Source organism: Xenia sp. Carnegie-2017, unplaced genomic scaffold (genome assembly GCF_021976095.1).
Source record: "Xenia sp. Carnegie-2017 unplaced genomic scaffold, XeniaSp_v1 HiC_scaffold_13, whole genome shotgun sequence".
NCBI classification, from domain to species: Eukaryota; Metazoa; Cnidaria; class Anthozoa; order Malacalcyonacea; family Xeniidae; genus Xenia; species Xenia sp. Carnegie-2017.
In genome coordinates, this window is record NW_025813436.1 from 5424295 (window position 1) to 5436967 (window position 12673).

At 36.8% G+C, this 12673-nt stretch overlaps 2 protein-coding genes across 4 annotated transcripts; both read left to right on the forward strand.

Moving 5' to 3' along the window:
• Nucleotides 1-73: 73 nt before the first annotated feature.
• LOC124447826 (band 4.1-like protein 4A) lies at nucleotides 74-3965 on the forward strand. 3 transcript variants are annotated; one of them, XR_006948849.1, is made up of 10 exons: nucleotides 74-348; nucleotides 1827-1931; nucleotides 2081-2123; nucleotides 2318-2390; nucleotides 2520-2564; nucleotides 2743-2829; nucleotides 2896-2969; nucleotides 3266-3311; nucleotides 3710-3797; nucleotides 3900-3965. XR_006948849.1 is itself a non-coding variant. In XM_046998826.1 (9 exons), the coding sequence occupies exons 1-8, from the start codon at nucleotides 265-267 to the stop codon at nucleotides 3308-3310; spliced, it is 522 nt and encodes a 173-aa protein (XP_046854782.1). In that variant the 5' UTR covers nucleotides 74-264; the 3' UTR covers nucleotide 3311; nucleotides 3646-3726. The 3 variants fall into 3 exon arrangements, 1 of the variants encoding a protein (XP_046854782.1); XR_006948845.1 differs by having other exon boundaries at nucleotides 2777-2829; XM_046998826.1 differs by lacking the exon at nucleotides 3900-3965 and having other exon boundaries at nucleotides 2777-2829; nucleotides 3646-3726.
• Nucleotides 3966-4300: 335 nt separating this feature from the next.
• Nucleotides 4301-9054, forward strand: LOC124447814. The gene is made up of 12 exons (XM_046998813.1): nucleotides 4301-4383; nucleotides 4662-4802; nucleotides 4899-4948; nucleotides 5532-5616; nucleotides 5784-5831; nucleotides 6005-6067; nucleotides 6324-6380; nucleotides 6792-6842; nucleotides 7346-7543; nucleotides 7641-7712; nucleotides 8020-8335; nucleotides 8587-9054. Exons 3-12 carry the CDS (start codon nucleotides 4900-4902, stop codon nucleotides 8683-8685), a joined length of 1038 nt encoding a protein of 345 aa, XP_046854769.1. The 5' UTR covers nucleotides 4301-4383; nucleotides 4662-4802; nucleotide 4899; the 3' UTR covers nucleotides 8686-9054.
• Nucleotides 9055-12673: the final 3619 nt, after the last annotated feature.

A 12673-nucleotide genomic window follows, 5' to 3' on the forward strand; every position in this document is an offset into this window, starting at 1 on the left:
ACTTTTTACTTCCGGTCTTTTCCCAATAAGGCAAATGAAAACAATTAAATGCCCATGTATGGGATGTCGGAGATTATCATAGTGTACATTTACTACACATGTCGTAAGGCATGTGTTGTTAATTTCTACTTTATTTGAGGAGGTAAACAAATGTTAATCTTAAGTTGACGTCGTACACGAACCTTTTCACGAGTGAAGAAGTCGAGGGAAGAGGCTTCGATAGGAAAATAAAGATTTTATTTGTTTGACCCCATTCTCTTGAAAATGTCATGTTTCGGCGGAGATAATAAAGTGATTATTTGTCATGTCGTGCTGCTGGACGAGACCGAAATTGCTGTCGAAATAAAGGTATTCAAATTAGATCTTTGATCGTGGTCGTATTCTATAACACAGCGAGATCTTTTGCAGCAAAATAATTGTGGTTATCATAGCAGAAATTGCTCAAAATACGGCGTAGAATCTTCAGATTGCAGTTACTTTTAGCCATCCTGGGGAGCTTTTTTACATAGATCAAAGTGTATTCATCCCAGGGCTCACAGTTTTTAACCAATGACTTGGCTAGCATTTGTTTTTCTTGTGCAAAATTGAAGTGTAAATCTTTGTGATATTTTATTGGTCGTAGTTTTCAAATGCGATTCGAGTTCAATAGTGAAGACAAGATTGTTCTCATTAAGATCGTCTTTGAGTTAATGAAAGAACCCTTGGTTTATTTGAACGGTAGTATGTTTATAACAAGTACGTGAAGGTCGATTGTTTTTCTAAACAATACATCTAGGCGTTTCGTTTCTCATTCATCTCCGCACGATATTAAGTGCGTTGTTAAGCAAACATCACAGCAATATAGTGGCTATTTAGACGCATAAAGACCCTTCACTTTAGTGCTATTTGCTTAAATATAAGAGGTACATACGAAATACTAACTTTCCATTTTGTACTAGCTTTGTACGCATTGTTTAATTGAAAGTAAATTTGTTGTGCGTTCTTTCACTAACTGGAGTTTCCAAAAATATAAAGTTCGTCTCTACGTCAAAAATCTGTGATATTGGTCAGTCGGTGTATTCTAGCTCTCGGATATTTGATCCTAGCAACACACCACAGCTATTGAATGCATCTTTCATGAATTCTGATTTAAAAATTTGTGAATAATTGTTGCTAATTACCTATGCAGAATTTTCTTATTTGTATAATTGCTTCCCACTTTGCTTTGTTCCAAAAGTTCTCACTGATTATAGTTTCGTTTGACAGTCCAAATTAAAGTTCATTAGTTATTTTGTGAAAAGTGGGATTAGACTTGATCCATTGTTCTTTGATTTAAACTCGCCTGAGAATTTCTTTGAATTTCACATTCGTCTTTATAGAAAAAATTATAGAAGTATAAAACCACAATAAGAAACTTCATTTATCCATCCAATGAGATGCCTTGGTGGGGCAATCACCAGCCATTTCATTTTGTCAGAACGACAGAAATTTTTTTTCGAACAGAGCTCTATGCTTTATAGCCTTAATTTGTTTACTTTTGTTATTTCGCTCCTTGGCTGAACTTGTCGTGTGAAAATGCCTATAGACTCAGACCTCACGTAATTTGCCATTTCTTCAAGTACATCCATATGGACATCTTTCAACATTGCCTGTACGGACCAATTCAATTATTTAATTTCGACTGCTTTGAGGTAAATGCTTGAAAGCGGTTTACCTAGGTTTCAAATACTCCATTTCAATATTTTTTTTGCGAGAACAATCGCAGTCAACTGTTTTTCTTTAAAGTTTACTCGCGCTCGGTCGATGTTGGTTTTGAAACATGTTTTTTCAATTTATCATTAAATCAGGCTCACACCAAGGGTCGGGAACTGCTAGATCAGATTTTTAACCGGATAAACCTGTATGAACGAGATTACTTTGGACTTCGCTTCATGGATCATTGCGAAGAGGCTGTAAGTATTTGAAGGTCGGGGGGTGGGGTGGGGGTAACGTGTCTTTGTTAAACAAACTACTATTGCACCCCTCTCCCCAGCTCCATTTAGCCAAACCACTGATTCATTTAATTGATTCATTTGACTGATTCGACTCGTTTATTTCACAGCGATGGTTGGATCCGGAGAAATCGATAATAAAGCAAAATCGAAGTTAGTTCAAGTTGCTTTCGTTGCCATTTATAACGTTTGTTGGTTATACTTATTTTCAGAAATGAACATCGTTTTTTTGAAGTTGGGTTTTGTATAAATAGCAAGATTAATATTTCGTCTTTTTTATTCAATCTCTATGTTGAGTCACTTGACTGACAGTTTCTTGTTAACATAAACCATTCGCTTTTTTCCAGACGTTTCAGTATTTTACCTGAGCGTGAGGTTCTATTCTTCGGATCCTTGCAAGTTACAAGAAGAGATAACGAGGTATAATGATGTATCTTGAATGGATCAAAGAATATTCGTGGATGTTTTTGAATGCATTCCATTCACAACCCGTAATGCCTTGTCTGGCAAATAGTTCCACAAAACTAAAATTATTTTCTTCGACAATAGATACTTGTTCTTCCAACAATTGAAACGAGATATTTTACAGTCAAGGTTTGTAGCAAGGTTTTTATTCCAAAAATTACACGAGAGGTTTATGCAGGGCGAAAAATTCACGTGTTATTCATGTGTTATTCGCGCGTTTTACCTTCTCCATTCAATATGTCTAGTTCTCTGTTCGTTTTCCAGACTGCATTGCTCGTCTTTTCAGACATAATTGTTCTTTTTTCAGACTTAATTGCTTGCCGTTCTTCGTGTATTTTCAGACTTCATTGTTCGTTTACAGTCGCCACGAGATTGTTCTCTTACATTCTCCAAGGTTTGCTTTTGGTTTTATATAAAGTTATCGTTCATAGATGACTCAACTGGGTTTTTTCTGTTGCAGCCGAACTTGGTGATTTTGACCCAAAACGTCATACTTTAGGTTATGCTTCGGAATTTCGGTTTTTACCAAATCAGGTATGGGCTATCTTCAATTGAAGTTTGCGTTAAAAGTATTTGCTCGTGTGGAAATTTTATAAAAAGCGTGAATTAGAAATTGATGAAACCAATAGTACCTGCTGTTTTCTCATTTCCATCGCAAGTTGATGGAAGTTGTTTCAGCTTATTGTTTTTTTGCAAGTTGTTGCAGTTGTTTCTACCGCAATTTAGTGGTTATTGCATGTTGTTACAAGTTATTTCATACATCCTCCTCAACTTTGGTATAATTTTCATCGCGTGAACGAAGGATGTTTATTCTTTTTGTTTCAAATTAGTCGGAGAAATGGAGGAACAGGCTGAGAAAATCCACGAGACTTTAAGGTAAATACAATGATCTCTACTGTTTGAAGCTCTGTTAACTCAACTAAGAATTTAATCTTGCCATAAAAAAAAATAAAAGATTTGTTCATGCAATGCATTGGTAAAATAAGCTATAAGTTATTCGTGACTTGCAACCATTTCCCAAAGAGTCAAAGTCAAAGAGATTTTCGCCATGTTGTTTGAAGTTTTGATAATAAACGAAAAAATCCCTTCTTAAATTCAACCAATATGGCGACCGTGGTGTAAAATTCAACCCAACTATACTCTTGAGGCCAAGAAATGAAATAGTTCACGATTTTATCCTTCCTCTGAATTTTTTTATGTACTTTTTAAGACGCCAAGGTACATTGAGTGCATTGAGGTACATAAGATACACATAGTCTTTTTGTAACTATTAGGAACATGGTGCCAGCAGACTGCGAGATGGAGTTTTTAGACAAAGCCAAATGGTTAGATTTATATGGTGCCGATATGCATCACGTTAAGGTAAGAATGGCAAGCGAAAGATGAAGCTGTTGAAGCATTTGGACACTGAGTTGCACTTTGTGAATGAAGCATTTGCATGGCTATGTGAACGATGGTTTTTAGGGAGAGGATGGTGTTGACTACGAGTTTGGCATCAAACCTTCTGGACTTTTAGTAAAGAAGCGAGGGAATATCATTGGAAACTATCCTTGGTGGGTTTGCTCGTTTAAAAGTGTTATATTTTGTGATAACTTTTCTTGAAAACAAATCGTTGATGAAAGAGGATGTGTAATTTTCTTTAAGGTCAACCATATCGAGATTGTATTTTAAAGGAAAGAAATTCTATCTTGCTGTTTGGGGAAAACGTGAGTGAGATTGTGATTTTTCCGTTCATGATTTAGTTAGAATAAACGAAAGCAGTTTGTAGAAATATTACTATCGTTGTCACTTCAACTGCTCAACATCATCTCTTACTTGTGTCGTGTTATCTGAGCATGAATTGTTATTATTTCGAGTAGAAAAAGGACAGCTATACGTTTGTACTCCCGAGAAAATCTTCCTGCAAACACTTGTGGATAAATTGCATTGAACATCATGCATTCTTTAGGTAGGTCATTCACATTACCTGTACCTAAGAAGTCTCTTTGTAGTTCAATACATCCAGTTTCTTATTGCGATCTTTGACATATAATGCTTCAGCTTAATTAATACAATCGAAATATAATAAACTGCTATAGCTATTCACGAGTTTATCACAGACCGTATAACAAAACTGGAAGAGTCAGCCTACCTCGGCATTACTATCACCATTGATCTATTGTACATTATAAAAAAATTTCAAGTCGATTACGTGCAGTCCCTACAAAATCTTCAATGATTGTCCAGGTTAGAGAAGAGCTCGAGCGGCTGCCGAACGCCTCAAAACTTCTTACGTCCCGGATCGAAGCATCGCTACAGTGGTCGAACTCAGAACGAGGCTCTCAGAGAGGGTTTCGGAAGAAAACGTCTTCAACCGGAAGTAATTAGGTATATTTTGTATATTTAGCTGGCTGTTGTATTGTTTTATATGCATTCCTGAGCACAATGGAAGCGTTGGATGACGTTTGTCATAATTTTCCCTAGGATGGCCAGTAAGAAGTATCCAAGACGCAGCTTTCAAGAAAAACGAAAAGGTGACAAAATATCTCTGGGATTTCTGCCATACTATAACCGCTGACCCTGAGAGAGGGGGGGGGTAATCCTAAGATCTCTCATTTTCTAAAATTAGGGAGTTTTGAAAGTTAGGTTTTTGAGAAAATATGTTTTTGTACTACCCTACCCTAATGTGAAACTGTTGAAACTTTAAATATTTATCGTGTTGCATATGTAACGTGTGTAGTAAAGAACACGGTAAATTTAAAGCCTCGATGTTTAAATATAACGATAGCAATTAGGACTTTCCATTGTTTAGTCTTTCACACAAAATATGAAATCCACGAATTTCGAGTTTTGTTTTGTCTTCTTTGTTGATTTTTTTTGCAAACTTTCTTTCACACATTGTGTCCTCATAATGCGGGAAGTGTTGAGAAATAATTTCATGGACCTGAATTCCATAAATCTTCCGAGCCATCATTCCCCGGATCCCCCCTTAACGGATGATGTTGGATTCAGAGCCAGGCCAGTTTAAGTTTTTCTTAGGATGACCGCTGACTGCTGTCCTGATTTTGTCGAATACCACAATCTTATACCTCTGTCGTTGTTTAATTTTTTTTCAAGCAACACCAAGCATCTTAGGACGAAAATCTCCATCGGGAACAAACGTGTCCGCTCCTGTGCACGCTGCGAACGGAAATATTAGATGGTTAGTAGTAGTTCAGTGTTTACTGATTTGCTCTTGCTAGCTTGACATGCGCAGAAGAAAGTAGCGAATGGCTGACGTCCACATAATTTATTTGTGTACCCGCGTTAAGTTGAGCTCTTTTAAAATTCGTTTCCAGACTTCTGATGATGATTTGCGTTTTTTCTAAGGTCTCAGTCCAGTGGTGAAGGAAAGATGAACGGAACAGCCAGATCAAGGTGATTTTAGCTCCATATTGTTCATAGCCTCGAGAGTTCGGGACTTGTTTAACTCCTTCGAAGTGTTTGGGTTATTATTTGATGAGAAACGCTAGACTGTTTTTAGTTTTGATTATTTGTTTTCATCACACATTTAATGTCTGTTTGATGATGATTTTACTTAAATTCTCTAGTGGACTCTACACGAATGGCGATCGAACTCAGAATGGCAGAAATCAATTGGCAAAATTTCCAAAGTAAGTTGTTGTTATTTTGTAGTACATGGTAGTGTTTAATTCATAAACATCAAATTCATTTTGACCTATCTTGGATTGGGAACTGATTTAGTGATACCATATTTCTCATGTGCATACTTATCCACCATATTGTACATCTATCTAAAATGCCCTCCACATTCAACATGGCTCCAACACATCCCACATGTATCCATTTAATATCCCACTGTAAAGATATATGTATGTAGATCATCTCATAGTGCTTCTTTTACTGTAGACCTGGCAGACGTCCTGGTTATCTAAGTGGAAGCGATACTGAAAGTGGCCGTCGAAGGTTCCATGGATCATTATGAATTATAAAATAAAAGCAATAAAACAAGTGCGGTGATTGGTCTAGAGCTGTGTTTGCATTAGCCTGTGCAAAATACATCTGAGCTCAACCAATCAAGTCAATCAAAATAATCAATCAGTCAAATAGAATTTGCAAATCGATCATGAATACGTTTTGGAGGAAATACGTTTTATTTAAGAAATAAAAAATGTTTTTCGTGTTTGCACTGGCTTATGCAAACCGAGGAGACCTTTGGGAGAACTCTCGAGCAGGTGCAGCCTGATTGCAATGATTTGCTCTAGAGTTCTCTCAAAGGGCTCCTCGGTTTGTATAGGCCTGTGTAAACAGAGTAAACATCTCTTATTTCTTAATAAACGCGTTCCTTTTTTTTCTAAACATTTTCTTTTTTAGAAGGGGTGGACGAAACTATGTGTCAGATGACGAGGCTGATGTTCGGAGGAGGAGGTTCGAATCCATTTTAAAATATTGACAATTAACTTTATCCTGTACAATGAAAATGTCAGATGTACAAGAACTAAGTACATCGTGAACTTTTTGATACTTCTTCGAAGCTAATTTCCCTTTTCATCATTCGTCCCAAAGACAATCACTGCGCATCGCAAATAAAAACGCAATCTTATCTCACAAGTCAATGCGCTACATTAATTAACTTATTTGAATGGGATTTCGACGTGGTTTTGACCGTGTGTAACATGGTTTTGACCGTGTGTAACATGGTTTTGACCGTGTGTAACATGGTTTTGACCGTGTGTAACGTGGTTTTGACCGTGTGTAACATGGTTTTGACCGTGTGTAACGTGGTTTTGACCGTGTGTAACATGGTTTTGACCGTGTAACGTGGTTTTGACCGTGTGTAACGTGGTTTTGACCGTGTGTAACGTGGTTTTGACCGTGTGTAACATGGTTTTGACCGTGTGTAACATGGTTTCTACTTTGTATCATTTAAGGCATCGACGTCGTCGTCACAATCGAGGATATGCCTCAGCTGGCGATGCGAGTGGGACTGAAACCGAGGGAGTAAGTAACGTAGAGAATCCAAGAACAAGAATTCGAGGTTATCACCCTGTGAACCCTGAAGTTCCCTACGATCCCACCGCACAATGGGTGGATAGTACTCAGAATATTCCTGGCGCGACAAGAGAGAGGTTCGTTGTTGTTCTTCGTCGATTGAAGTTTATTTTTTATAAAGTTGAGAAAGCAACCATTCACTGTCGTTTTTATCTGTATTTTTTTGTCGTTTAGGCAAGGAAGATCTTACGAAGACGTCAGGACACGACAGAGGACGCAAAATATTTATAAATCCGAGCCAGATATGTAAGTTTTGTTTCACTAAGAATTATGCCATCACTGACCATCTCTTAGTCGCTTCAATTGGGCATATTAATCAATGTCGTGTACATAGTTGAATTTGAAAGTTTTCTGCTCTCTGTTAATTTCAAGCAAAAGTATGTAGCATGTTCTAATAGCTAGTCGTCCGAAATAAGGTCATGCCATGATGAAATGCTGTTACAATTTATATTACTTTACATTGTAGTAAAAACACACATGACTTATAACCAACAATCAAACGAAGCAATTTCCTTGCCCTACAGTTTACTGAAGAAATTCTCAATTTTTATAGCCTTCTCAGTCCAGCTCTCGTTCCTGTTCAGAAATCCTCCGTGTCAGTCGCGCGTGTTCGTGAGGATCATGCGCACACGCATCGTTATTCGGGATCGCATTTGCCACACGATTCCTTGTACAAAGTTAGATCGGAGTCTGCGAATAATAAACTCAACTTTAAGGTGTTGTTGGAGTTAGGACCTGAAACGGGCATGCCAACTGATGTCCAGGCTACGCATCGTTACTCGAACCAACGGGGAGGGACTCGTGACGAGTCTCATTACATCAATCATCGAAGTAGAGGTGGATACAAGAGCAGGCTAGACGATTATGAGGTTAGGAAAATCGCGCTGTGTTAAATTACTGCTATTATCCTTGGTTCTTTTTCTAAATTGGATGTATTAGTTATAACGAAGCTTGTCTCCGCCCTTCGGTTGTGCTTAACATCTCGAAATTTACACAGCATGCTGCGGAAAGACACAGCACAGGATTTTGTGCTTTCTGAATTCATAATTTCATCGCTATATAAATGTTAAAACTATTTTATAAACTGTCGGTGTTGAGCTATTTCAATATTTTCTTACAGCACGCGAGAAAAAGCAACGACATGGATGAACAGAGCTCACGCTATAAAAATCGTCGTTCGAACGATCATTTTCTTGGAATGAAGTCCACGGAACTTTAGATGAAAACTTGAGAGAAACTTCAACATCTGTGATATACAAAATGCGTTTTCTACGTCGGAGTTACGCTCGTTTCATCAAGAAGTGCTTTATTTAACATGATCAGAGTGTGTTTATGGGAGCAAAAAAAGCACTTTCGAGAGTTCATAGAAGTTTTATTCCTCGTGTGTGTTTCACGGCCGTATCTAAGTGCCTGTACTTGAGTGTCAACTGTTAGATAGTGTTTCATCATTGGTAAGAAAAGCAGTTTAAAAAAATGAAGTGGACTACCAGCAGACGTACATAAAAATATTTTTTAATACAACATTTTTTGTATTTTATTACTGTCTATCTTTTTCTATAAGAAATATAAACTACAAGGTAGACATAAAGGTAGACACACAAAAGTAAACTTTAGTTGTATACAAAAAGGTTGAGAGTAACGTAGAATAAAGGTAGACAAAAAGATAGACATAAAGATAGACATAAAGGAAGACACAAAGGTAGACCAAAGTTGGACAAAACGTTGGACAAAAACGCAGACACAAATTTGGACAAAAAAAAGACACAAAGACGGACAAAAAGTTAAACATAAAGGTAGACACAACGGTAGACATAAATGTAGACATAAAGGTAGACACTCAGGTAGACAAAAATAGTTGAAAAGAGCTTTGAAAAGACGACTCCATTGAAATGACGATAAGGATAACTAATTTGAAAATATCCGTTTTCAGCAGTCTAAAGAATCTGAATTTTCATAATTTTCTCATAGGAAATCAATTATTTTACAAACGTAAATATAACAGGATGATTGTCCTTGAATAATTCTAAAAATAGTTCAACTTTTGAGTGATTTTATAATGCAGAGTCATTTATTCCAACGACTTGTTGTGCATGAGCTTTCACTTTTACTTTGTTTAACACAGAAATTTATGATCAAATGTCGATAAATTTACTCTATGGACTAGTTTTTATGCAAATTCAAGCATTCGTCGAGTGGGATTTGGGACAAGTGAAAAGAGACAAGAATGATGATACAATTGTTTGTATTATCATTCTTGTCTTTTCCTGTCTCGTATTTGCATTTTCAAACATCAAAGTCAATCATTTTTTCACGTAATTCAAATTACAGACGCATTGTTACATACGTCAATATCATTCAATGAAGAACAAAAGCGCTGATCAATGGTGATTGTCTAAGAGATTTTAAAAAGAACACCTTATCATTTACTTTGATAAGAGAAAAACAATGGGCAATACATCAACTTATATCAACCATTCAATTTTTCACCACGGCGCTAAGTGAAAAATCATTTAAACATCACTGCAAGAAATTATCATAAACACTTATCATAATCATAAAGAAATTATCATAATCCCATATGGGGCAGAAAATGCCCCATATAGGATTATCTGTGCACGGTCATAGTTACATAAAAGTACAGAACATATAAACCCAGTCAACATACAGTACATATGTGAATGAAAAGAACGATATGCATAAATGCAAGTGAGAAATCGAATAACACAAGAAGAAAGGAAAAGATTGGTTAATAGTGTTTCGAAGACTACTCGGTAATAGCAGATAATTTGGGCATGAACCTTGGAGTAGCAAGACAGATAATTCATCGAAATTTGTGAGAAATTACACAGTTGTTGAGAGACCACGTGGAGAGGAAAGACCAAGTCATTTCTAGAAGCAATTCTTGATGTAAACTGAACGTTAACGTCCAAAGCAACCAATGGATATTTACAACAACGTTGATCAGCAAAGGCTATTTTTCTGTGGATATACTGCACCATGTCTAAGGATTTGAAAGACGGTAATCAAACTACCTTATCGTATGCAAGTGGAACACAACAGATATTGTAGAATACTGTTGCGATTAGGCACAATGGCATCCTATAACAGCTAATTTCTTCCAGTATTTAGAGATAAGTGATTGCATAACATTCACATAAAGGTTTTATTCACATTCATAACGGCGACAGGTTATGGACAAAAAGAGAGGATAAAAGCTACCGTGACATTCGCTATGTAGAATAGGAAAAAATGTAGTCTTTGGTTATAGTTTGGCATGACTCGTGAAATATTTACAGCATTCCGAAATAATACAGCTTACAATCCAAACGATGAAGCCAACACCTAATAATGCTATGGTGCATCAGCTCATATAGAAGCAGCGACCAAACTGTTGACATCCGTGTGAAGATTCTTCGCCCACTCAGTCCTTTCGAAAAAAGCTATCAGCCTTAATCACACCAATCATGAAATGTACCCAGTGTTTATATTCAACATCTTTGAAATGTCCAAAAGGCAACAAGAAATTTGATGGCAACTGCTAAAGGAAATCTGAACAGGACTGAAACGGTTTTAAAATATGTTATGTGGACTTACTTTTTTCGATATCATGAGCGAAAATAGATACCTTGGCTATAAATTATATTAATGCATTGCTGTTGTGTAACAAAACTGACGACAAATGAATCTCTCTGGCAAATAAATGCGTTTTGATGTATCTCTAATGTTCTTCTAAAAATGTCAATGTTTTAAAAGTTGATGTTAGGAATTATGTTTTTTTATTACTTTAATTAATACACTATAGTAAAAAGACTAAACTTACCACCCTTCTCCATCTCACTCACTGGTCGAGTGGGTATGTGGAGGTTTCTCAGGTTGTGGTGTGAGGTTCGAATCTATCGAGGGTCAGTCAGTTGTTGTTGGGCTTGGTGTGTTGAGTATAAGACTTGCAATGAACGAGAACCTAGAATGTCAAGAGCACAGCAAGGGCAGATGATAGTGTACACGAGGTGTACAAATAGCAATTCTATTGTTGATTTTTCGAGAATGGAATGCGACACTTAGTATATTTTCAGAGAAAAAAAAAAGAAAAGGGGATCTGTTGCAAAAATTTTGCCCTAAAAAAACTAAGTCTTTTGATCAAATTTTTCTATGACTTCCCGAAGGAAGTCATTTTTTAATAGTCAGGAAACAGAGGGCAAACCGAACGCCCTTTCACATCCCCTCCTAACCTCAACCTTGCACTCAATCCTCAATCTTCAACCCGAACTGACGACGACACCGGGACGAACCAAGGACCTCGTGCATTGGAGGTCAGACAGAGCCTGTCAAGCCAGAAGCTCAACAACGAATACTAACAGTTTCTTGGCATATTTGCCCATTTTTTTAACTTTAAAGTAGAAATACATAATACACAAGGTGGTCTTGAACCTTAGATAGTGCAACTACATTAGCCATGACTTTACCTTAGTTATTTACGTATGATTGAACTTTAAAAAGCTAAAGAGAACGAGGTGGTTTTGAACACGAGCAGTGATCACCAAACCTTCATTTGTACCACACAGCCAAGCGAGCGAGACGGAATGCCAACGAAAACATTTCAAGTGTTTCGATAGAATAACATTTATTGCCTTTCATTACATAAGGCTTTAGTTTATAAGGTGTTTAGAAAATGCCTTCGACGGCATCATAGCGATATTAGAACTTTAAAGACAAGGGCTTGCTAATTAAACTCGAAGCAATAAATGTTTTTTAACAAGAAGAAAGAAGAAGAATAAAGTATGACTAATGTCATCCATTGACATGTGGTGAATTGGCGTCATGACGCGCATGTCCTTAATCAAATTCGTTCATTTAAAAATGTTGTGAAAAAGCCATTTTCATCGTTATTTTTCCTCACTTTTTCCGTCGTCATTATTAATAATCGCCATTTTAAACCTCTATCCTTTTATCTACCTTTATTTCCTTGTCTACCTTTGTGTCGACCTTCCTGTCTACCGTTATGTTTACCATTATGTCTACCTTTGTGTCTGCCTTCCTGTCTACCTTTGTGTCTACTTTCTTGGCCACCGTTATGTTTACCTTTTCATAGGACAAACTCCTCATTTTTTCAAACACAGCATTTAAAAAATTAGCGACTTCGTGGTCGAAAGTAGTCAATGCATCATATCTTTTTGACCGTTGGTGTTGGTGCGCCGACATGTTTAATA